The sequence below is a fragment of the Hesperophylax consimilis genome, chromosome 24, assembly GCF_061612785.1.
Source record: "Hesperophylax consimilis isolate HC1 chromosome 24, BYU_Hcon_1.0, whole genome shotgun sequence".
Classification (NCBI taxonomy): Eukaryota; Metazoa; Arthropoda; class Insecta; order Trichoptera; family Limnephilidae; genus Hesperophylax; species Hesperophylax consimilis.
This window is the reverse complement of record NC_142859.1, coordinates 4,460,188-4,484,460: the sequence shown is the minus strand read 5'-3', so window position 1 is coordinate 4,484,460 and position 24,273 is coordinate 4,460,188. Positions and strand designations below refer to the sequence as shown.

At 36.7% G+C, this 24,273-nt stretch overlaps 1 protein-coding gene across 2 annotated transcripts in view; it reads right to left on the bottom strand.

The window, feature by feature from the left end:
• cyst (rho guanine nucleotide exchange factor 18 cysts) overlaps positions 1–24,273 on the bottom strand; it is a 183,990-nt gene that overhangs the window by 14,088 nt on the left and 145,629 nt on the right. For both annotated transcript variants that reach the window (XM_089646421.1, XM_089646422.1), the window contains 15 exons: positions 22,816–23,056; positions 22,030–22,240; positions 20,422–20,675; positions 16,440–16,594; positions 14,603–14,735; positions 13,293–13,450; positions 12,830–12,942; positions 9,744–9,770; positions 8,446–8,627; positions 6,573–6,729; positions 5,786–6,071; positions 5,214–5,310; positions 4,801–4,999; positions 3,892–3,996; positions 2,909–3,288 (listed from right to left, as the gene is read on the bottom strand). In XM_089646421.1, the coding sequence (XP_089502547.1) occupies positions 2,909–3,288; positions 3,892–3,996; positions 4,801–4,999; positions 5,214–5,310; positions 5,786–6,071; positions 6,573–6,729; positions 8,446–8,627; positions 9,744–9,770; positions 12,830–12,942; positions 13,293–13,450; positions 14,603–14,735; positions 16,440–16,594; positions 20,422–20,675; positions 22,030–22,240; positions 22,816–23,056 (2,698 nt within the window). The remainder of the gene's footprint in view (positions 1–2,908; positions 3,289–3,891; positions 3,997–4,800; positions 5,000–5,213; positions 5,311–5,785; positions 6,072–6,572; positions 6,730–8,445; positions 8,628–9,743; positions 9,771–12,829; positions 12,943–13,292; positions 13,451–14,602; positions 14,736–16,439; positions 16,595–20,421; positions 20,676–22,029; positions 22,241–22,815; positions 23,057–24,273) is intronic.

Sequence of the window (24,273 nt, the reverse complement as noted above, 5' to 3'; positions counted from 1 at the left end):
TCCACAACACCGAAACGGTCATGGGTCAAAGAGGGTTAGAGAGATACCAAATGCCTCGATCTGTGGTCAGGTACAATTCCTTCATGGGTGGAGTGGATACCAAAGATTCGCTGTTGTCCACTTACCGCATGGAGAGAACGCGAGGTCACAAATGGTACATTAAGGTATTTCGTCGCCTGCTCAATGTCAGCATCCTGAATAGCTTGGTGATCTACAGGCAACTTCAACAAGACGCTGTGCCCATTCTTCACCGTACATTCAGGAAGCAATTGGCATTTGAGCTTATAGCGCGACACTCTCCCTTTGTGACAGCACCCAGACCGATTTCTTCTAACGACAGTCATATTCTTCCTGCGCACATCAGATTAGAGAATTTTTCACATTACCTAGTTGAAACCACAGAAACGGACAATAGGAATCGCAAAATACGCAAAAGGTGCGTACTTTGTACAAGGCGTAAAATAAACAAACAGGTCGATTCCTATTGCGTAAAGTGCAAAGTTTTGCATGGCGTGTTTTGTGGTTTATCATAGAGTTGCAGATTTATAATTTTTTTTCATTACTTGCTAAAATCGCTTTTTTCCATTTAGATTATATTTTTTCTCTTTTGTTTAGACTATTTTTTTTACTTTTTTTTTAGTTTTTTTTTTTTTCTGTTTTCATTCAAAAATATAAAAATTGCCATGACGAGGAAATTCATTATACCTAATAGTGGCAGTCCCATAATTACAGTTCAGGGAGTGTGTTAATTGTTGCAAGGTGTTGTTATTTATGGTGTTTGTTATTTATGGTGTTTGTTATTTACGGTGTTTGTTATTTGCTGCATTGGTGTTTTTATTTTTTTCTTGGATGTTGGTATTTGTGGTTGTTTTTTGTACATTGTGTGTTTGTTATTTGTGATGTTTCTTATTTGTTGCGTGGATGTTATTTGTTGCTTGGTTGTTATTTTTTGTATGGGTATTTGTGTATTGAATTGAAACGCAAGTGCATTGGTTAATATTTCATGTCCATTCATTGTATCTTCCACTTTTTAGGAGGATAGAAACAATGTCTAAAAATTGACATATTATCATAATAAATATGTATATGTAAAATAATATTTTTCGTAGTCGAGAGCCTGGCCTCTGGACCAAAGTTTGAAAAACACGTGTTTCATATAATATAAAATGAAATAAATATGATGAAACATAAATCTCCGACTTTTATTTTTATTGAACCACCCAGTACTTGAAATTGAAAAAATGCATTTTATGTTATATAAAATTGAAATAAATATTATGAAAAAAAATATCACTAAAATTTATTTTTATTCTCCTTGAATCATGATTCTTTGAACCACTCTGTATTTCGATTACAATGTGTATACAAGAATGGCGGCCATTTTGGAATTCCAGATATTGAAATAGACTTCAAATTGGTGAACTGTCTGAGGTAAATATTCTACATATTAGCATTGTTTTGGATATAAATTCATTATCGAAATAATAGGTGTTAGGTACCATTAGAAAGGTAATTCTATCTAGTTTATTTTGATGTAATTTTTACAATATTTCGCAATATAATTGTGTCAAAAATCAGGCTGGTAAAGTGACGGCAAAAATGTTAGAAAATTTACATCATAGTGCATAAATATATTTTTAGCATTATTTATTTACAGGTTTCTAGTATAAAAAAAATATTATTAGTAACAACAATAGTATGAACTACCAAAAACTGAAAGAATTGCTTTCATAACTTTATACAATACGACACAAAAAAATTCTAAAGTGCACGCTTGGCGTGAGATTTTTTTTTGAAAAGCCTAAAATATTTTACATTTTCAAAACAACGTAAATGCCATTATTTCTTTGAAAACACCTTTGGTTTGTTTTTTTTCATATAGGCTATTTATTCAGGTTTGTGTGGAAATAATAAAATCCGTTTATATTCATATACATAATTTTTTTGACAATTGTTTCCCGAACGGGGGAATTTTTTATTAATTTTTCAGATAAAGTTAGCTATTCTGGGAAAACGTCTTACGATATAATCATGAACTATATATGAATAATTAGCTACATTATCTGGTAAACAGAAAACAATAAAAAAAAAAGCAAATACTTAGTTTTTTTTCCGAAATTTGAGAAAAAACTCATCAAGGTAATTTTCGCGCTGTTTCCGAAATCTGCCTCACTTTCAAGAGGTTAATGCGTTTTGGGTCTTCTCATGACATCCTTTTAAATAAAGGACTAAATGTCCTCAAATATAAAATCTTCCTACTAATTGCTAGTCATTTTGACGATGGCGTGCAAATTTTTTCAAAGCCCTTTTCAAGTTCTGTTATCATCCAAGTGCTGTGAAATAACCGGCCCATGATGAAATCATAACAGAATTTGAATAAAACTTAAATTTCAACTTTGATGAATTGTTCAAACTCTGTAAAACACCCGTCCTTAATTACAAATCCCAAATCGGGTAAACAATAATTCAGGCTCGTTTCCAAAACTGATTATTTTGTGAGATACTTTTACAAATATGTTAGAATTTACTCAACTCACCCATATTCACTTCAATATGCAAACCGATCTGTAGACAGTTCGGTTAAAAACGAGCATTAATACCCTGCGCAGACAAGTCCCACAATGGACTGCGTTGCAAACCGTTGCCTTACTAAAGCCAACTTTACTTTTCTGTGCAGGGTCTGGTTATTTCAATGTGCGCTCTTCGGTGGTCAACGTATGATTGATGTCGTAGTTTATTAAAAGTATTCTCAAACCCTCCTGCTGCCATTAATATGATCACATGGTTTTCCTCGAGCTGATCGAAACGATTTAAGTTAGGGTAAATCTATCAATTTGGATGTCTTTGAAAAATACCCGCAAAATTTAAATTCAAGACACGATTTCTCCGTTAATTAATTTATACTTACATCATTATCGACCAATCTATGATAACCCTGCGTCTGCATGCTAGCTCCTCCGCTGTACCTCCTGTCTACCGTGTTCTGTCCCCCGATGGAAGAGTTCCCCTGGCTCAATCGCAACGGTAACAGCTGGTTACCGTGTGCAACATTGTGGCTCACGTTTCCTGATGAATTCAGGCCCGAGTTGGCCGAACCAGTAGTTGAGTTGTTGTTGCTCGCTCCGCCTACACTCGGATTGGAGTTGCTGAGTTTTGAGGCGAGCTTCAAGGGAAGTTGTTGCTTTATTGATAAGTTTTGCGCGGTGACTATTTTTTGTTGGTTTTGTGCGCTGATCAGGTTGATGGGAAGGTTTGATTGTTTTCCACCGGCAGATGCAGGGGTTTGGTCTGAAAATATAATAAAAACAATGACTAATTTAAGTTATATATATTTTTTAAATTTCACCTTAGAAATTTAATTTTGAAAGTTTCGTTAGACAAATTAGTCATTCTTACTATATTTTTAATTATTTGTAAGAAACAAACTACATTTTTTTTACGTTCAGAATAATTAAAAATTTTGACACTTAATGCTGTGTACACAATTGCGAACAGAAACGGAAGCCAAGCCTCGAATGATGAGAAAGGAACGAAGCAACAGCAAATGGTGCGAATCGCCGCTTGCGGTTACTTCGTTCCTTTCTCATAATTCGAGGCTCAGCTCGCGTTTCGGTTCGCAAATGTATATGCAGTATTAAATGACAGGTGGTTTTCACCATTTTCTCTCATTGATTTACTCCTCCTGCATACAAATCCCTTCCTACATCCCCTTCCTTAACCTGCCTCACAAGGTTGCCCACCGTGTGGCAATATAATTCTCTGCCTGTTCACCGTTCAGAGAGGGACGTTCTTGTGGGTCTCTTAAAAAATTGCATTTAACATTTTAAAAGATCTCTTTTGTTACAAATTAAGCATGCATTGTTTCTTAATAAAATTATAAACATAGTTTACTTTTCCATTTGGAGTCTTTTCTTTTATGTGTGTCTGTAGGTGAGGTTTCACTGAGGGGAGACGACACGGTACTTCCACCTCCCACAGCCTCTTCTTGAGTTGCAACTGGAAAATTAAATAATACGAGTATAAAACCAGACACTGACATAAAGCTGACAATAATAATTGTATGTGTTGTACGTAACAAACAATCCTAGATTCAGTTATTTGGGGAGTTATTTTAGAACATAGGCGTCAATGGAAATCATGTTTTAATTTAGCATTTATTTCAATTGTAGGAGTTTCGAAAAACTAGCGCCATTCGGCACTGGTGCACATTTGGGAGACATCGAAATCGTCTACAACATGCATACACGGTCGACATTTTTTACAAGAGATCGGGCCGTTTTCATGACTCTTTGTTGTATTCTTGGGTAGGCAATGATGGCTTTTGTGGCTACTTCCTGTAACATACGTCTCTTCAGGGCTCAGGTTACCTCCAGGTTCCTCTTTCTCTAATATTAGATGAAGATAAGGAAATCAACAAAAATGAAAAGGGGATCTACAAACATGAAGATGATAAAATCAAAAACACCTTCAACAAATGTGAAGATGAAGAAATCAACAAACATGAAGATGAGAAAATCAACAAACATGAAAAGGGGGTCTACAAATAAGATGAGGAATTCAAAAACACAGTCAACAAATATGAAGATGAAGAAATCAACATGAAAAAGAGAATTTCATAAAAATTATGAAGTAACACCAACACAACAACCCACAGTTCGCCTCGGAACATTAATGCCTAGTGAGGTGGACTGTGAATATGCTATTATACTGTGTATCTTTCATAGTCATTAAAAAATAATAAAAACAAAACAATTCATCGTCAAATCCTTGGTACAAATTCAAGAAAGAATATCCATCTACCTTGTGGATCCGGTAAAAGTCCCTTAGCCGCCAAAGCCTCCAGTCTTCTGTACAGTCTCTCTCTCTGTTGCTCCACGTCCCCCTGTTGTTCGGCCAATGAGCGCTGCAGCTGGGCCAGTTGTTCGCCCTTCTCAATCAGCGCGCGAGACTCTTGCTCATGCCGAACCGCCCAGGCCGCTTTCTCTTCTGATAGCTTGTCCTGGAAACAAAAGGTTTGTTGAAAACAAAAACTGTTGAGTTAACTCTATTTTTTTATGTCCTTTTAAAGTTTACCCTTTGTCCCATAAATTGACTTATTTTACATGTACTTTGTAGTAGAGAGTAGCGTGGAATGAGTGTATTATTTTTATTAATGTGCAAAAAAAGTTAGTTTATGTGTGAAACGGTCAGATATAAAGAAAGTAGATCTTTACCTGTAAATTTCTTAATTCTTCTAGCTGTTGGTTGTGCTTGTAAAATGGTTTGTTTGCTTCTCCACCTATCTTGCAGGCTGATAGCTGCGCTTCCAAACTACAAATTAAGAAGGATTATTTTTTTAAATATTTTACAGTATAGAAAAAAATATTCATAACATTTGGGACAAACTACGGAACAAATATAAACAAATCAGATCAGGATAAGTCATTGTGAAGATACAACATCCTAGGAACTGTACATTATCCTACAGTGTGCCTTAGCCAATACAGATTTAGATACAGTATATTACCTACATGCAGTCGGTTTGATACATTCCGCTATCTTAATAAACGGATTGCAATCTTCAGAGCATGGGCGTCAGGTGGGAAACTGTCCTTATTCTACATGTATTTCAATGGAGGATGCTCCGAAGAGCTAGCGTCATTGATCTCTTGGGCACCGGTGCATAGTCAGGAAACAGGCCAAACGTTCGTAAAGGGGGGGGGGGGGCAGGGACCCCAACCCAGAGCAGTCCGAAGTGCTGCTTAGGTTAGTTTGGATTAGGTTGGGTATGGTGAGGTTATGTTACCTGTGTATGGTGGTCAACTGTTGCCATATGACACACATCAGCGTGTAGACGTAATGCGACAGTCTGAAGGCGGCCAGCTGCTGGTCGGTGCCGACCCCCTCTACGGGTGGGGGCCCGGGGGGTGGGGGGAGCAGGGGTCCTCCGGCCCAGGGAAGCCCAAAGTGCTGTTGTAGGCGCAGGCGGAGCTGCTCCTCGTCCAGGATACCCTCGGGGTGGGGAAGGTGGTGGTCGGGCTGGTCGGTGATGGATACGGTGTCCAGTTGGCTGTCCGCTTTTTTAGGGTTGCCTAAATATATGGAAATTGATCAAAATTGGGGAGAAAAAAAAGGTTTTATATTATTAAAAAATAGATTAATAGGAAATAATATGCACTGTCGAGGAAAATTTTCAATTAAATTACTCATTGAAGTCAGAAGGCGCAAAGACGTCGGAAGAATGGTACAAGTGGTTTGTTTTAATAATCCAAATAAAACAATTTAACTCAATTAAACTTACCAACTAAATGTATTAACCTTATTTACCTTATTATTGACCCCAGCTAATTAAATGCATTCAAATCAATCTAACTAAATTATTCAAATCATATTCATACTCATACATGTATTGGAGTGTTCTTCAGGTGATTGTACATTATTTGACAGAAGATTATAATTAATTAATCACAAATTAATCTAACTAAATTATTCAAATCATACACATATTCATACATGTATTGGTGACTTCAGGTGATTTTACATTATTTGACAGAAGATTAAACACAATGAATACATAACGGAATATTGCGTACCTTTCCCATGCTGGTTATCGAAGCCCCCAAAGGTCTCAGCCCTCCGAGGCAGGGTGGGGGACACGTAGGCGCTGCTCTGCCTCTCTCCCGCTGAGCTGATGCTGCGACTCAAGTTGGTGCCAGAGGCGTACAAGGTACTGGCTAGCACTGACACCTCCTGAGGAACAAAAATTGGATAGATTATTGTAAAGAGTAATATAAACACTCGAACGATGACTACCGATATTTAGGTCGCATCGCTCCAGGACTTGAGCCATGGCTGCCTAAATTCAACTCCTTTCTATCCTTTCAAATTGTGGCATAATATTTTGAATACATTAATTTTTTCATCCTTTTCTTTTTATAATGTAAATTATTTTTTTCCCTCTTTCTTTCTTCTCTCTCTATTTTTCTAGCAATTAAATATCAATGTATATCATGGTCACCCTACATGTTTACAACATTATACTGTAATGAATAGGCTGATAGGTACCATGTAGGTATCCAATTCGTAGAAACGTCAATGTAACAATATTTTTATCTTAATATATAATCTTTGTGCTATTGTTTTTATTATTTTGTAAAATTATTAACCTCAACACAGGCTTGTCCTAGTGAGGTTAAAAATTCTAAATTAAAAAAAAGATACAATGTAAAGAAACGATAAATAAATAAATAAAACTAAAATCAACAGGTTTTGCCAATTTATTTTTTAATTCCCGCAAAGAACTAAGATGTTTACTTACTATCTTGATTTTCAAGATGGCAATAGTAGTTATTTCCTATATTTTTTCATAGATTATAACAAACAACATGTCGGCAGATAAAATTATTTTCAATTTTGCTCGGCTGACTTAAGTGTTGTTAAAAAATGCTGTGGATATTTATTTTACTAATATTCTGTTATATACAGGGTTTTCCAATAAGAGGTGTTATTTTGAATAGTCCGTTATTTCGGTAGATGTTACTTTTAAAGCTGTCATTTTTTGACATTTGACAAGTAGAAACTACGCCATTAATACAAATGGAACGATACACGCTTCAACAACGCATTGAAATTATTAAAATTCACTTGAGTGAATCAAATGCAAATCATCTTGAGTGATGAGGCTCATTTCCACCTCGGTGGCTTCGTCAACAAGCAAAATTATCGCATCTGGGGCTCAGAAAACCCAAGAGTTATTGTTGAAAAGCCTCTCTATCCTCAACGTGTGACTGTTTGGTGCGGTTTATGGTCCGGCGGAGTCATTGGACCTTACTTTTTCGAAAATGAGGCTGGAGCAACAGTTACGGTGAATGGATTGCGCTATCGAGAGATGATTAATGATTTTTTATGGCTGGAATTGGATGGTATTGATCTGGACAACGTTTACTTTTAACAAGACGGCGCTATTGATCCTTTACGATTGAATATCAAAATGACACCTCTTATTGGAAAACCCTGTATTATATATCGATGTGTTCATCATTAAATTTCCTGTTTAATTAAAGTTATTTTTAACTTTTGGAATTAAAAATAGAATACCAAAGTGTATTTATGTTAGCAGCATGAATTTCTGTTTTCGGAGTGCCTTGTGTTTTAATTTATTTATTTGTACAATATTAGCAATAAATATGTAATCTGTGTGGTTTTAAATTCATTTAATTCATTCAGTTAGAGTGGTTCATAACAATGAAATAGTATAATTTATAGAATGTTATTTTTGATTGAAAAATTTTGGCACTTTTGGTAAGAATATTCTGAAATTTAATAATGACATTCTTTTGGGTGAGTATTATGTGAATTAGAGTGCTGTTTGAAATTACTTTATATATACCCCCAAAAGGCGTAGAAAATCAAATGGCAAAAAAGGTTAAATAATCCTATCCAACATAACTAGCTGAATGAACTAACCTTGATAGCTTGGCAGACATGGCTCCACACCGAGTGCGTGTCATGGGGCTCGCTGACCAGGCGGGTATAGTCAGGAGGCACCAGGGGTGGAGTCAGGCCCGAGGTGGCAAGCAGCCTCATCTGCAGTGCCATCTTCTCCTCCAGCAGCAGGGCATACTCCAGATCCTTGTCGCGGAGCAGACCTGTAGGATTCAACCAATCATTATATTACTTCACTAGACCTCACGTTTATTAAACATTCAACCAATTAATATATTACTTCACTTAATCCCCCCTTTAATAAACATTCAATCAATCAATATAAATCCACTTAACCTAACTTTTACTAAACATTAGTCAATTAATATATTACTTCACTTGACCTCATTTTTACTAAACATTCAATCAATCAATATGTTACTTCAATTAACTTCAATTTTATTAAAAATTCAATCAATCAATATATTCCTTCATTTAACCTCACTTTTATTAAACATACACCATGGCAAATACTTTCAGTCCTCTCCCTGGTGATGACCACTATTCAGAAGAGAAATAATTATTTTAGTTAGGATGAGTGAACAGATCTTAATAGCCTGGTTTATGATTCTATTTTCCACTATTCTTTTTCAGTCCCCTATAACTTTGTTAGGTTAGGTTCGCAAACTTCATCAATGTTGACTCTGACAAATTCGTGAATTTGGATGAGCGGCTTTTGAAAAATGAATTATTTGAAAATATTATTATCCTTATGACATTTGGGCAGATAAACTAACTCTCAAAATATAATATATGAATATAAACTTAAAAACAGATTTATATGATAACAAACAAGCGACCTAATCCCTGGAATCTATAGGACTATGGACATTCTCTAATTTGATAGACAGAATAAGTACTACAAAGAGAAAAATCATGCTGAAATTGAATGGCATTACATGCAAGAGAAAATTTTTGTGTAAAATATTAAATAATTACTGTTCGATATTAAAAATATAAATCATAAGGAATCCCAATTTTTAATGATTCAACCAGAAAAATCATAGAATTCTAATAAAAAAAAAATATAAAAAAGTGTGAAATTTAGATTAATTCATGCAGATTTTTGAAGATTTTTCCAACGAATGTGTAATACATAATAGTTCTACAAATCTATGAATGGAGAATAATAAATTACTGTGTGATATGTAATATTACAAATGACTAAGAGTGTAACCTACATAGCACAATATAAAGTTAATAATAGTAACCTATAAGTCAGGCAAATAAACACTATAGACATTGAATAACCAGAAAGTATTTTCTCAGGCGAAGTTTACCTTCCAACTCCAAGTTTGTCTTTAGATCTTAAAGGGGAAACACAAGAACGCTAATTAGACTTCACTTTTCAAACCAATATTTACAATGTATAGAGTTGTGTGTAAATCTACTAGCAGAGGCATTTTTGTCAGACTTTCCAAAACAAAAAGTTCTATGTTTACCACAGCAAGTCTGAACATTGTCAGTATGCACAATCCCCATATACATCAAAATTGATAGACTAGCCCATCAGAAGCGTGATCGTCTCTAATAAATTAATCTGACGAATTACTAGTCCTTTTATCAATGATGCCCGAATTGCTGGGTGCGTGAAATTGTGAATAAAAGTTCGAGCTTGTTTCAAAAACTGAATATTTTGCTACACTATTTTAGTGAGACACTTTTACAAATGTGTTATAATTTACCCACCTCACCCGATTACAACGCAACCCGATTTGAAGGCAGTTCGGTTTTTTAACCGTATTTAAAAATATTTCTTTTGAACTGCACTGCTAACCGTTACCTTACTAAAGCGGACTTTAATTTTCTGTGCAGGGTCTGGGGCTCGATTCTCCATTAGCGATTAAGAGTTATTCGTTATGCGCCATCACAAACGAAAAATTACCCATCGTCTCGAAAAAATGTGTCGAATGTTTCATCCTTATTCGACATCAAGAGCTAAAGAACAGGATGGGAGCCGACATACAAAGGCTTTATTAAGCCTAAAATTCCTGACCAAGTCTTCGTCTGTCAAATTAGTGAAAGAACGAGCCTCTGGCAGAATGTCCTGGTTGGTCTTAAAGCGGCAGCTTCAGATTGCTCTACAATATGTATCGCAGCCAACATCGCCGGTACATCTGTCATTATATGGGACCTTAAAACAACCGATTAAAAAATATACAATGCTTGTCCTTCGAAGGGCACGCGGGAATCCATCTTAGGTTAGGTTAGATTTTCACAGCCGTCGAAGACAAATCGGTGTCGACTAGTCTTTTGAGGTCTTTTGACGTCTGGCATCTAAATATGTACCTTCGACGAGACTCAAGAATAAGAACGTCGATCAATGTATGTACTTTCGATTGCGATTGCGAGCGGCCTGGATTGGAGAATCGAGCTCCTGGAGAGCGTTCAACGTATGACTGATGTCGTAGATTGTTCAAAGCATTCTCGAAACCTTCTGTTGCCAAAAATGTGGTCACGTGATTTGCCTCCAGCTCGTCGAAATGGTACCTGGATTTCATGCTAAGGCAAGTCTATTAATTTGGATATCTGTGGCAATCCCACAAAAATTTTCAGAAGACTGTGATGAAAAACATCTTTTCGAATGCTGAAATACAAAATTTTCAACTTTTTATTCTGGAAAATGTCCCAGCACGCCTCTGCCTACAAGATTACATTTCTGTGTATCTATTTCAATGTAATGGGTTAAAACAGGATTAGAAATATGTAATGGATTGTAAAAGATTTTCATCTAATAAAAAATAGTTTGATTTAAAAAAACATAAGATTATATTGTGATGGGTAACAGTAATTATTATCATTTTGCATGCAAAGTTCAAATCCCACAGTTGTACCGTATCATTTCCTTTGTCAATACAAGCAATCTGCAGTGAAGAGGAAATTTCTGAGAGAAAGCTTTACATTGCTTCTTTAGTAATATTTGATTGGTTCATAGATATCATATTAGTATTTATAATAAATTGTATTCCTCTAACAGGACGATAGATGAAAAGGAGTTGAAGAATTGAATTATCCTAACTCAAGTTAGCAAAAGTTTATTAAAAAAAAAATTAACCACTAAAAAATTTTTTTTTTACTATAATATATTTATTTTTATTATGTAGTGTACAGTTCTACACATCAAACGGCATGACCTAGTTGCGCCATCATTTCTTCCGATTTCAAAAAAAAATGTGCATGAATGCCACCAAAATTTTATAGAATGCATTGTCATCGACAACGAGTCTATCTGCCGAGTTTCAGCTCGATTGGATGTCGGAAAGTGGGTTAATTTCCGCTTCCAAGTTATGTATTCATTTATTACCGTAAACAAAAGTGAAATTCAAATAGATATATGTAAAAAAATTTCACTCGTGTTTTTTTACACGTTAAATCAAAAAATAATATCGTTATCGCATTACGGTACAGAAGCACTGTCCTTATACATACATGCTATTTAATTTTTTTATTTAAACAAACATTCACGGGTTACGAATAACCTGAAAATATTTTTAAAAAGACAATATTTTTTAAATCTCCTACAGAAAAAACTATTGTCAAATTTTGCTTGTATTGTGATGGAGGACATCGCCAGTCGAAGAATAGAACTCACAACGTCAGCCACCGAGCCGTCAATATAAGTTAAATACAAGGACAATTACAATTATTCGTATTAGATGTGACAAACATGAGGTTAACTTGAGTTAGGATTATTCAAATTGGAATAGTAAATACCTCATGACATTATTATATTTTATCGAAACATGTAAATTGCATGAAACGTCGATGCGAACCCATCCCCGAAGAGGTATAGCTTAATTTATTATTAGTCACACTTTCTATGTGAATATTGTATCAAAGGTCAATTATTATCTTTGAGCTTCAATTAGTCTAACTTTTTAATGATTATTTTGCATACAGTACCAATGAAAGGTAAATTGGAAAGTAAACAGTTTCTATTTGAAACCATAATAAAATGTGGAGAAATAGTCATAAAAATTTCATAAAAAAATAAGTTTTTAACAATATCGTATCACATAGGCCGTCATTATGCGATGGTGACATTTTTAGCGCAACTGGTATAGGCGATGATTGTATACGTTACAAGGAGATTTTGCATTAATGCTGCTTATTATAAACATCACAGAAAAATGATTAAATCACAGAACAGATATTGGTCTTCTAAAAATGGATCTGCAGCGACGCTAAGTTAATGAATGAAATTTTGTCAATTTTATGGCGAAATTTCAGTTAAAATGGTGCATTCGAAATAATTATTAGCAGAGGTAGGTTCACACTGACTTTACCAAAGAATTGGTTGCACAATGTTATAAGCTGTATGTATTTATGATTAATTTAACTAATGATGACAAGTTTGTTGACTTACTTGTAATGTGTTTGATGTTTTCCTGTTTGGTTTCTAATAGTTTTTGTTTCTCCTCGGCACTCAAGGAAACGCTGTTCTCGTCCTCTTCTTCGGGGCAAATTTGTACTGCGGCTCTGTAAATTAATAACACATTTTAAAAAGAAATTAAAAATGAAGGTTAGCTTCACTCGGGACAGGTTTATTTAAGTTTTTATGACAGAAGGACGAGTGGGTAGTACAATAACCAAACATTAATATTTAATTTTTGTAATTTGTGATTTTATATACTTACTGTACCTACAGAGTTTGTAACTTTTTTGCTATATATTATCTGTTTTTTTTTTTATATTAACACATATTATGTAAACACTGTACAAAATATGTGCTATTTTAAATTAGATAAAAAACATAAAAATAAGTCCAAATTTATGCATGTAAAACAAAAAACTTAATCCAAAATCTTTCTACGTAAATTAAATATAACCTGATGGCAGAAATCCACTGAGCCTTGTCCTTTGGCTTGTGCACCTTCAGCTCGAACATCTCCGGGTCCGAGGGATTGCTGGAGATCAGGTAGATGCCTCGACTCTCCGCTCCGGCTTTCTCTCGAACCAGCAGCTTCTGCAGGGACACCACTCCTGTCTGGAACAGATAAATATTATGTTACTTCAGTGATACACCAGAAACCCGTTAAATCAAAATCCATGGGACCTTGAAAACCAAATTTATAATCAACAAAATCCACTCAATTTAAAATATTTACATATAAAAATAAATTTGTCAAAAAGTTGAGTTCAGCGCCTGCCCCTTCAAATTCAAGTAGGTATTGTAATAATACAACTTATTTCCGTGTATATTAAAATTTCACGGCTGATTACTGTCGCGACAGAGCCTCCAAATTCAGATATACGAAGTAAATTCGTAAAAATACAATGTATTAATCGAGGCCGATTACCGGCACGGCCAGCCTGTCAGATTCAGAATTAACAAATAAGAACACAAATTACGAATACGTATAACCGCATAAATCAAAAGTTTACGGTATTTTATCTGTCAGATTCAGAATTACTAAAATATAATAATATATTTCAAACAGTTCTTAAGTCGGAGGATTTCCGCTTCTTAAGAAAATTCAAATGAATGGAATATTTCTGAATGTATCCGAAAACTAAAAACTTTTGAAATTTGATAAAATTTTTTGTTACTAGAAATAAATATTTTTTGAAATATTAAAATTTGGCTCACTTTACGTTTTTTCAAACCAGAAATTAAATGTTTTACAAACGTTATTGTCACCTAACTTTTTTGTCGTTTCATAAAAAAATAATTAGTAAAAAATTTCGAAAGCATCATAATTTTTTTTCAAATTGCGGTTGGAACCTTTGGTTTCACAAAAGTGCACATTTGATCTCTTCTGTTTTTAATTTATAGGTTTTAAATACAAAGCATGGTGTTTTTTTTCTTTCTAACACCGTATAGATGTATTATTTTTCACCATGGCAGTAAGGGAGATACAACAACGGAGATATAAGAGACCGTATGAGTTGTTCCCAAAAGCAAACAGGGGTTCAACTGTACGAGTACCTACATACTAACATTGTATCATCCGGAATGAATTTGAAAATTATGGGTTTATGGTTAAAACTATAAACCTAAAGCATTGAATCTAACCGAAACATTTCGAAACGATTCTAAATGATAATAAGTAAGTAACAAACCCAACATTTGTGGGTTACAGCAATGAATTTACAATGTCAATATGTGTTCAAACATGTGCTAATCTAATGAACTAACCTTATTGTCAGGCGTGAAGAAGGAATACTTGTTGTTATTGTCCTGCAGGAAGAACAGACAGTCTGACAGGACTATCACCAGTACCATCTGCATCTTACTGCGGCCCTGCATCAGGGTGGCCAGACCTTCGAACCTGGAAACCATTCAATACTTCATATTGGTAATACCAAAGATATTAGAAGAACGAGATGTGCTATGAGCAGTTCATACTGTGTGGAATTGTTTTGCCCAGTGTCGCCGGTTTTGTTCACCAATACTACTACTACTGTATCCGCACTAATACATAGAACAGATTTCTGTGCGTACACGTCCCGATAGTATTCAAAGTACCCTAATTAGGTAGTACTCCGCCTACGGTCCGGCGGCCAACATAGCATATCTCGTTCTTCTAATATCTTTGGGTAATACATATATAAATACGCCCAATTTATCAAGATGACACTGACAATATGTAAAAACTGCCACTTTATCAATATTCAGCTACACTTGGAAAACCACCTGCGTCATCAAAAATCAACTGCGCATGGAGAACCTCCTGCATCGGCAATATTTAAATGCATATTGACTGTAACATGCAACAACGGACTAATCAGCAATCGACCACTTTATGAATAACACTTCAATTTGTAATTCCATTGTAGCGTCGAGAAAAATCTACATTAAATAATTAATAATAAACCGCTCGACCTACTTAGTACCTACTCCCGAATTATGTACCTGCATCGCATCGTAAACAAAGTATGCAGGGACCTACTCGTCTACTCGCGACAATACTATCGCGCACTCAGTCTGGGACATTACGAGAACTCGTCAGAAGGTTCGAGTCTTCCGCCTATGCATAATTGCCACGCTGTCGAAGGTTCCCGAAACACACAGTCCGAGCGAGTGGTCTCGATTTAATTGCAATTTACTACCTACTGTCGCCATCGGCCGTGTAGTATAAATAAGCCCGACGCAGCGAGTCAGTCAGTCAGTCAATCATCATTCCGCCGTCAGTCTACGAGGCTCAACGAGTGATCACCCGCGCTCTTCTTACTAGCGCGAAGGACGTACCCGGCTTCGCCCGTACCATCATGGACTCTATCGGGACATCATCTTAGCGCCTTGTCCAGATCGCCGTTCCTGGCCAACGCTACTCGGATTACAAGCGCCCTGGTTCCAGTGTCTCTGACCAGCGCTTCTTCCACGCTACCATGACCACCACGAGGACACGCTGCATCCTCACTGGTCACGCCGTTCCCGTTCAACCGCCTACAAGGTCCGCCGCACCTTCGGCCGTCTCGTCAGCACTGGAGTGCCTGAAGACCCACGCTCTTCGCCAGTGCCTGACCTTCATCGAGTCCCGGTCACCAGCGCCCGGCGTCGACTCACTGACCCGCGCCTGACCAGCACATCACTGCAGCGTCCGGAGTATTTCAACTTTTGTCCTACATCATCTCCTCGTCACGGCAACTGACTCACCAATAAACACATGTGACCTTCACAACTTTCTTTCATTTCGTGCCTCTCACCTGACCCCCAAACCATTATGAAAGTTAGTCATGGAATTAAAATAAAAACTGCATATTCATTTTACGCATTCCTCCAGTCGGTGAAGTAGACTCCATTCCATTCATAAAACATAACATGTTCAGACAGAGAGTGCACACAACACGCTTTTTTATGCTTGAAAAATCAATATCAGTTGGTAAAACAGGTTACGAATCTACAATCTACCATCTTAAAAACCGACAGAATTGTGTGAATCAGAAGTTTTATACAACGACAGAAGTTATTTCTTTATCAAAACACTTTCAGAATGTGTATTATTATCGCATATTTAAAAAGAAATATAAACCTCAGACTTCGGTTGCCTTGCAGGATATCAGACTTCTTGAACTTGTTCCCTCGTAGAGAAGTGTAGGATTTCGCATCTATTCGGTGGTAAATCTCCAACTTGCGGTCCTCTTTTTCCTTCTCGGCTACCTGGCCATTCACAGACACGAGGATTTCCTGCAAAAAAATAATTTTAATCAATATTAGGTCATAGAAGAACCATACACTTGTGAGATTCTCATAAAATCTAATCTAATTCAGAACCCTCATGATAAGTTTTTTTTTCCATAAACCTTACTAAAGTTTCACTGTTCTGCATAAAGGTATATCTCTAACAGCTCTACTTTAACCTCTCCCTCTATTTAATGTAACAGAGAGAGAGATAATAACAGAGCTCTAATCGGCAGGATCTTAACTCTTCACCGAAGGTGAAATTGAAGAAAAATTATGCACCGTTAGACAAACACTGAAGAATAATGCCAGACAGAACCGACCATCTCCAAAAGGATCTCAGAACACTTTCGAGCGTGCAAACTCGGCCATACGCACAAATTGACGATTGCCGAGCACTTAATTGAAACCTGCTATTAGTTTGGATTTGTTCCTAAAGTCCGATCCGCGTTAAGATCCGAAACGCGTAGAGCATGCCTAATTTTGAAAAAAAATTGAAATTTCCAAAAACCCTTATTAATATTAATAGAGAAGACGGGGCTAAGCTTAATACATAGTTGTTGGTACCCGGTACTTGATGGCTACACCAAAACTAAATGCTGAAAACCACAATAATTTAACAGATTATACTGACACACTGACCTGAAGAGGATTAATGCTTGCAACACAATATCACTTATACATACATAAACACACACTTCACCACAATCTAATATTTGCCCTGATGATGGACACTGTAACATTGTTCGAAACGTTTGGTAAAGAAGGCGGAAGCACAACAAGGCATAATAACCCAAAAATGAATCAAGATAAAAAATATCATCCTTAAAAAAACCTTTGAGAATGAAGTTGTAGAACAAAAATTTATAAATATTATATAATATACTGTGAATAAAATGACATAACATATCGCCGGCTTAATTCGTAGACTGCATAACTCCATTTTTCTCGAAACTAAGATTTGAATGCCATTTGGTGTTAAAATTAGTCCGCTTCGAATAGTAAAAAATAATAAAAATAAAACTCGCCAAAAAATTCACTTTGTTTTTAAACACAAATTAGTGAAATGTACATGATGCCATTTTGCAGACCGTTTTAAAATAGAAAGCCTTAACTTACAAATTTTCAACGATCGAAAATAAATATAAAATATATGGTATGTTATGAACATAAATAAAAATCATGACCTGTCTTTAATTTTTTTTAATTACGAGGTTTTTTGTGCCTCCTGTAAAATTTGACAAATAGTAGTAACATAATATAGACGGTATGAGAAGCCTTATGATGATAACACTGCGACCCGTTCAGTAAAAATAATTGATAAAATTAGTTTCCAATGACAATAGGTTATGTTTCTAAATGAAAGTTAATAATAAGTAATAATTGAGTAACGGATGATTAAAATAGAAATGATATCTTGTTTTTACTTTACCATTGTGTATTCAATAAAGCAACATTAGCACTGAATTCAATTTGTTTAATACAGTTTGTTTACAAAGCAGTGTTTCTGCATTTTTTTACCACAAACAAGTGAATTGATACAGTCATAATAATTACACCTGTCTCTCAATTATGCAAGAATGCCAGAAGTTAACAGCCTTGGTGAACAAAAATAATTATGGTGAACATAATTACAATCCTTGCGGAATATGTAGGTACCTTTTGTCCTTCAATTTATGTGACAGAAACCAGTTTTACACAATTTATAATAAAAGTACATTGGGTTTACGCCATAAAAATATGCAAATTTCATACTATTGATAACAGGGTATATTCACTGGTTTTTTTTTTATTCTCAAAAAAAAATGAAGAATTACGATAAAATGAACGATGAATAAACTTTCTATTAACGATTTAAAGTGAGCCATTTTCGATTTGCCGCCAAAATGACATTTTAGTTTTTATTCACGAATTCGGCGGCGTTGATGTAACGGAGGGCGGTGTTAGCGACCAGACATATGCGGACGTCATAATGACATTGCAGCCAGTTGAAACCGTTTCGGAATGTGTGGTTTCTCAAATAAATAATTACGAATGAATATATTAAAATTACACATTTTTAGTACAATGTTCATAATCAAAAAAATAAATAATCTTCCACACATTTTTAACACCATTCTCTCACCAAGAATAAATCGTTTTCAAAAGCAATTAAAATAAATTAGTCAGTTTATAGTAGTCCCAGAGAGAGGTCGTATGTACATCATCGACGATCATCCTCTTTCATCTCACATGTCTTATACGAAAACGAAAAAGATGGAAGATACTATAATGATGATATCATATTCTCTGGGACTACTGTAGTCTGTTAATCTTGCAAAGTTAACCTTTGCAACGCTGGCCGTTTCAACACAATATATCCCATCGCGCGGCAAGTTTTGAAACATTGTACGTGTTTTAGTGAAATATCCTTATATGGGGACAGCTGGTTATTGCGACAGTTGTGTTTATCCGGTAAAGGAAAGTACACATTATATACATGTCATATTGCATTGAAACGTGATATTCGTCCGATATGAATTAAAATTCTCACTGTAAATATTTATCGCAGGAAACCACTTTTAAATGGGTTGACTACTGAAGCACAGTATCACTTCTACAAAAAACAACGGTCTTTCTTTGACACTTAACATATCTCTTCCGATGATGGACACTGCAAGGCATCTGAAACTTTGGTTGAATAAGGAGGAAGTACCACAATATGGCTAACTGCCCCAAAAGTCACCAAAATTATTCATCATAGTCCATTCTAATTTTTATCGCTCTAACATCGTAACAGAATTAATTCTCCATATTTAGAGGTAACATTACTTATAAATTGCAGCACCAGGCGAAATTGGAGCAGTACACTCCTGACTCTGACTTGTCAAGACGTCAAGGCTAAGACACTGATAATACCTAATACCTAACACAGCGCCAGTGAGGTTTTTACTAGTACCAGGCGCCGTTTGGCTAAGGGCCTTCTCAGGCAAGCACCAATGAGGAATGAACTATAAATGATTCATACCAGAGACGAAAGACTTACAAATAAAAATAAAAAATGTATTCACAAATTTTTTCATGAAATTAGTTGGTAAAGCAACTCCCACCCGGTAAACAGAAAACAGAACTAAATAGTAAGAACGAAAAATATGTAACTATCTTGATTAAGGCAATGAAAATGACAGTTTAGAAAGTACCTTCACAGAGTGTAATTTTGAATTAATTTTTTTCAACATGGTCAAGTAAGATAAGGTGTCAATTTTATTTGAAATAGCAAACTCAAAGTGTGATCAGAGCGGCAGGCAAAAAAACACTAACGTGGGAACTGTAGACAATGGCTGCAGGTGAAAATGTGCTGACAAGTAAAAATAATTATGTCATATTCAAACGCCGTCAAGTTAGATAATGATAATAATATAAAATTACTCTGATATTCTGAATGTAGAAATTGCTCTGCCTATTGACTTGGCAACTTTGTTGACTGGACCCAACTATCCTGAATTCTGAGATTATAATTTGTGTGTTTTAAGGTATGGGTACCGCCGCCCCGGGAACCATTTATTGGATTACCAACACCTCTACCATAGGTCGCTCTAAGTGGTTTGCTATGTTTGGTGACTTAGCAGGGATGCCCGGGTTCATTGAGTGAGGCTTGTCCAGGTCTCCTCGGCGGATGTGTCTACCCGCCAACTGCGTGACAGGTGGGTTCGAGTGAGGCCGGTTGGGAGAGACACTTATTGGTGTTTTCATTCGGACTCTATCGGAACATGGCCATGCACTGCAATGGGGAGTTCCTTATTGAATCAGTTAGCTACCAATAATTACCATCTAATAAGATATGTCAAGAGTACCTTTACTAGAGCTAATGCCTTATGCAAGTTCTCCTGCTCCTTCCTGTCGTCGCGGGCCGCCTTGATGAGCGGCTCAATCAGCAGCGGGTATTTGGTGAGGCGTTGCGCCACAAACAGCACGCACTCCGGCACTCCCTTCTTGCGCAGCAGCGGGTTAGTCTGACAGCGGCGCACGAACTGGGGCAGCCGGGGTTCACGAGCCGCGCATTCTTTATACACCTCCACTGCATCGTGGTGCCGGCTGCAGAATTCACCTGAAATTAAAAGTATGAGATTAAATGTGAAGATTTGACGTAAATGTATTGAAGGAGAAGGGGCGGGAGCACCACTTGCAGAATCTAAGTCGGCCGTAGGAGTGGCAGCTTGCCACACCAAATTACATATTGAATGGATCAAACACCACCATTGGAATAAATGGGATAGGGCACCTAGAATGGGACAATCCAAAAGATTCTTTAACAAATCAGACCCTAGATGAACCAAGCAACTACTCAACGTGGACAGTGGACTCACTGGGGGATCTGGTAGGACTACTAGATGGATCAAATCCTACCATTGGAATGAATGGGATAGGGCACCCAGAATGGGACAAACCAAACTATTTGACGAACCAGACCCTAGATGAACCAAGCAACCAATCAACATGGACAGTAGACTCAATGGGGTATCTGGTGGAACTACTAGAGGGACACAGCCACCTCAGGAGATACATACGGTTTGGAGTGAAAAACAGCAATATGTAGATGTAGGAAATGTGAAGAGGATTAAGACTTCAATTCACGCATGGTGCCAATGTCCCACCCCGATGGGAACAAGGCTCGGCTACCTGGGAAGACACAATGTGGAACCAGGAGACGTAGCCGAATATTCAATGACAGCCCTTGTGAACTTTATAAAGGGGAGCGGGTATTGTAAGAGGAATGAGGTAAAATGGGAGATACCACAATGGGCCCATGGCCCGAGTCCTTGGGGGAACTATGTAAACTGTTATCAGTTTTATTAAAATAAATATATAATAATACATGTGAAGATAATTTTGTCATCATTATGCTGCTATTTATGCTCAGAATTCCATGGATTGCCATGGGCGGTAGACTGCGAAAATAGGCTGTAAACTGTCTACACTACAACTGGTGGCGTGCATTACTCTATGAAATAATGTGTTCTCCCCACTCATATAGTTATGGCCAACTGAACAAATGAACACAAAAGTTCCTTATGTACCGATTTGCATACAATTTGATTTTTAATATAATAGTCTTTTTATGGTTTATTTTTCTGAGGGTGGGAACAGCTTTTCAGCCTTTATGAACTGCACGCCACGGCCTACAATGTATCCTTAGATACTTTGACAAGATGCTCGTCAAATTGATAGCATGGTAACTAGCAAACGAAAGGCAGGAAAAGCAGAGGAAGATTGCCGTTGCAGTAGATTGATCAAGTATCACAGACCTCTATAACATGTCCACAGCTCTCCGGACAACGCAAGACCTTGACTTCATCAGAGCAACTAGAGTGAGGGCAACGATTGGATTGAAGTATTGTGGATGAAGTAATTGGACCAGAAGAGCAGAGTAAAGAAAAGATTGATTCATAAGTCCTACTTACCATAGGCGTTCTTCAGTCGCTGAGCCGTCTGCCCGGAGAACTGGTGCAGCAGGATGTCAGCGATTGTCGGCACCACGGGCCCCTCGCGCTGCCTCGCTCGCAGCCGCGCCAGGAACGAGGAGTGCAGGCGCCACAGGTCACCCAAGCGAGGGAACATGCGCTCCACCCCGCCGCCAAGGCGGAAATGGCGCTGGAGGCCGTCGGCAAACATCTGGGGAGGGAAAGTGAGGTTAGGAGATTGTATAGCCCTCTCAACACGGCTTGATACGATTGTGTGTTCAAGATAAAACATATGAAAACGTATATGTGCTCACAATTGCGCGGTTGTTTTCTGAAAGGTAAGCCCTATATATGTATGATTGCTCACAACCAAATAATTTTTTCTTGTTATCAGTTATCATTTGCACTGGGATACAAGTTACTATTTCAGAAGGTAATAAATAATGTAAAAGACGAGAGACAAAGCATTCAAGCATGTTTAAAACATACCCACTATCATGCTGTCCAATTCATACACGTCTGTCTTTTTTATACCTATAGAAACACATTTCTTACACTAAGTATAGAAAATACAAGATTTAAAAGCATTGTTGTAAGCGGAAAATATTGCTTGTGCAATAAAGGAGGTCTTAGCGAGCAGAGGAATTGGACCCACTATACCCGGGTGGGAACTAGTCGCTTTGTCAACTCAGTTACTAACCTATTGTGTCAATGTTGACAGTTTTAGGGCATTCATGCTAGAGCCCTTGATCAACCAACACGCTCTAATATGGATCAATCTCTCACCTTCTGCATAACCCTCAAAGTCAGACAGTGGTGTTTCTCCGTCATGATGAACTCATAGATGTGCTCCTGGCGCTTGACTTCCTTCTCGCGCAAGGCCCGCGCCAGCTCCCGCGGCACTCCGGGACTCCACGAGTCGGGCTCCTCGGCGTTTAGGCCCAGCCCCGGGTCGGCTCCCAGCTCAGAGGCTGACAGGTTGGCCTCGGACCATTCTGAGACAGCTGAATAGGCATCGTCGGAAACGCTAGAATGGAATAAAACAGATGTTTCTTAAGGTGTAAAAAAACCAAATCTCATGACTCTCGTAAATAGACTTTGTACTTATGTGAGGCAATCTAGGAAGGTACTGAGATGTACGGGGCCCAGCCCTGAATAGAATGAGAATTATGCGAGTCCAGGAAACCTAAAACGCCACTTAAGGAGGAATTAAAAAATTTCGTAAAAATGGACACGCTCAAGTGTGCTTGAATTTGAGATACGTATGTAGAAAATTTACACAAATGACAATCCGGGGGAGAAATATTGAAAACACGATAAAAAAAGCAGCTACAATCAGAAGAGACCGGTGCATTACGGATAAATATTATCATGAAATTAAATTTAGCTAAATTTACCAATAAAATGATTATATTGTGTTATGTTTATTAAATTAAAGAAAAATGGTAGAACCTGCAGACAAGCTGCCTTGTGGTAGCTTTGCGTGACTACTTTTTTTGTTATTATTAAAATTCTAATAATATCAATAATCAAGCTGTGGTTGTGCCGTCGAGACCTCTGTCGAGAGCTCTATTTTAACATCACTTTGTGTCATTTATAAAAAAAAAATTGTATGGATACAACGGACTTATCGGAAGTATGTCTTTAAGAATCATTGACTAAGCATAGCGAAGTGCTATTTTAACTCTACCGTTTTGCATTTCGTCTGTATATTCCGTTTCCGGTTCAAGATGAAGGCCGTTTTAATGCGTCAGTAAAGATTCTTTTTTCAAATGTGAAATCGTTGTTTACTTGGACTTTCTTATTTGCATTTTTTTAAGTATTATGGTACATACCTGCCTGAAGAAAGTTTGAAAAAGGAGATTATTGAGTGTGACATTTCTTTGAAAAAATTTTATAATTCCGTATTTTAAATTTTAAAAATATTACATAAAATACATGGTTCATATTAAGTAGGTAAGTATTTCAGTACCTACTTACAAGTGATTTCAGAGGAAATTTCACTTTTTTGGATCCGAGGTCTATTGTTCACAGAACTAGTAGTTTAGATAGTTGAAAGCAGGGGGGTATAACTCCGATCGAAAATTGGAACCGTGAATATTGTGACGTCATATTGTTGCCTAACTATATCCACCAATGAAAAACTCTGAAAGTCTATGGAATAACTTTCAAAACTCTGAAAGTTATTCCATAGACTTTCAGAGTTTTTCATTGGTGTATCTATATAAATAAAAATGTAAATGT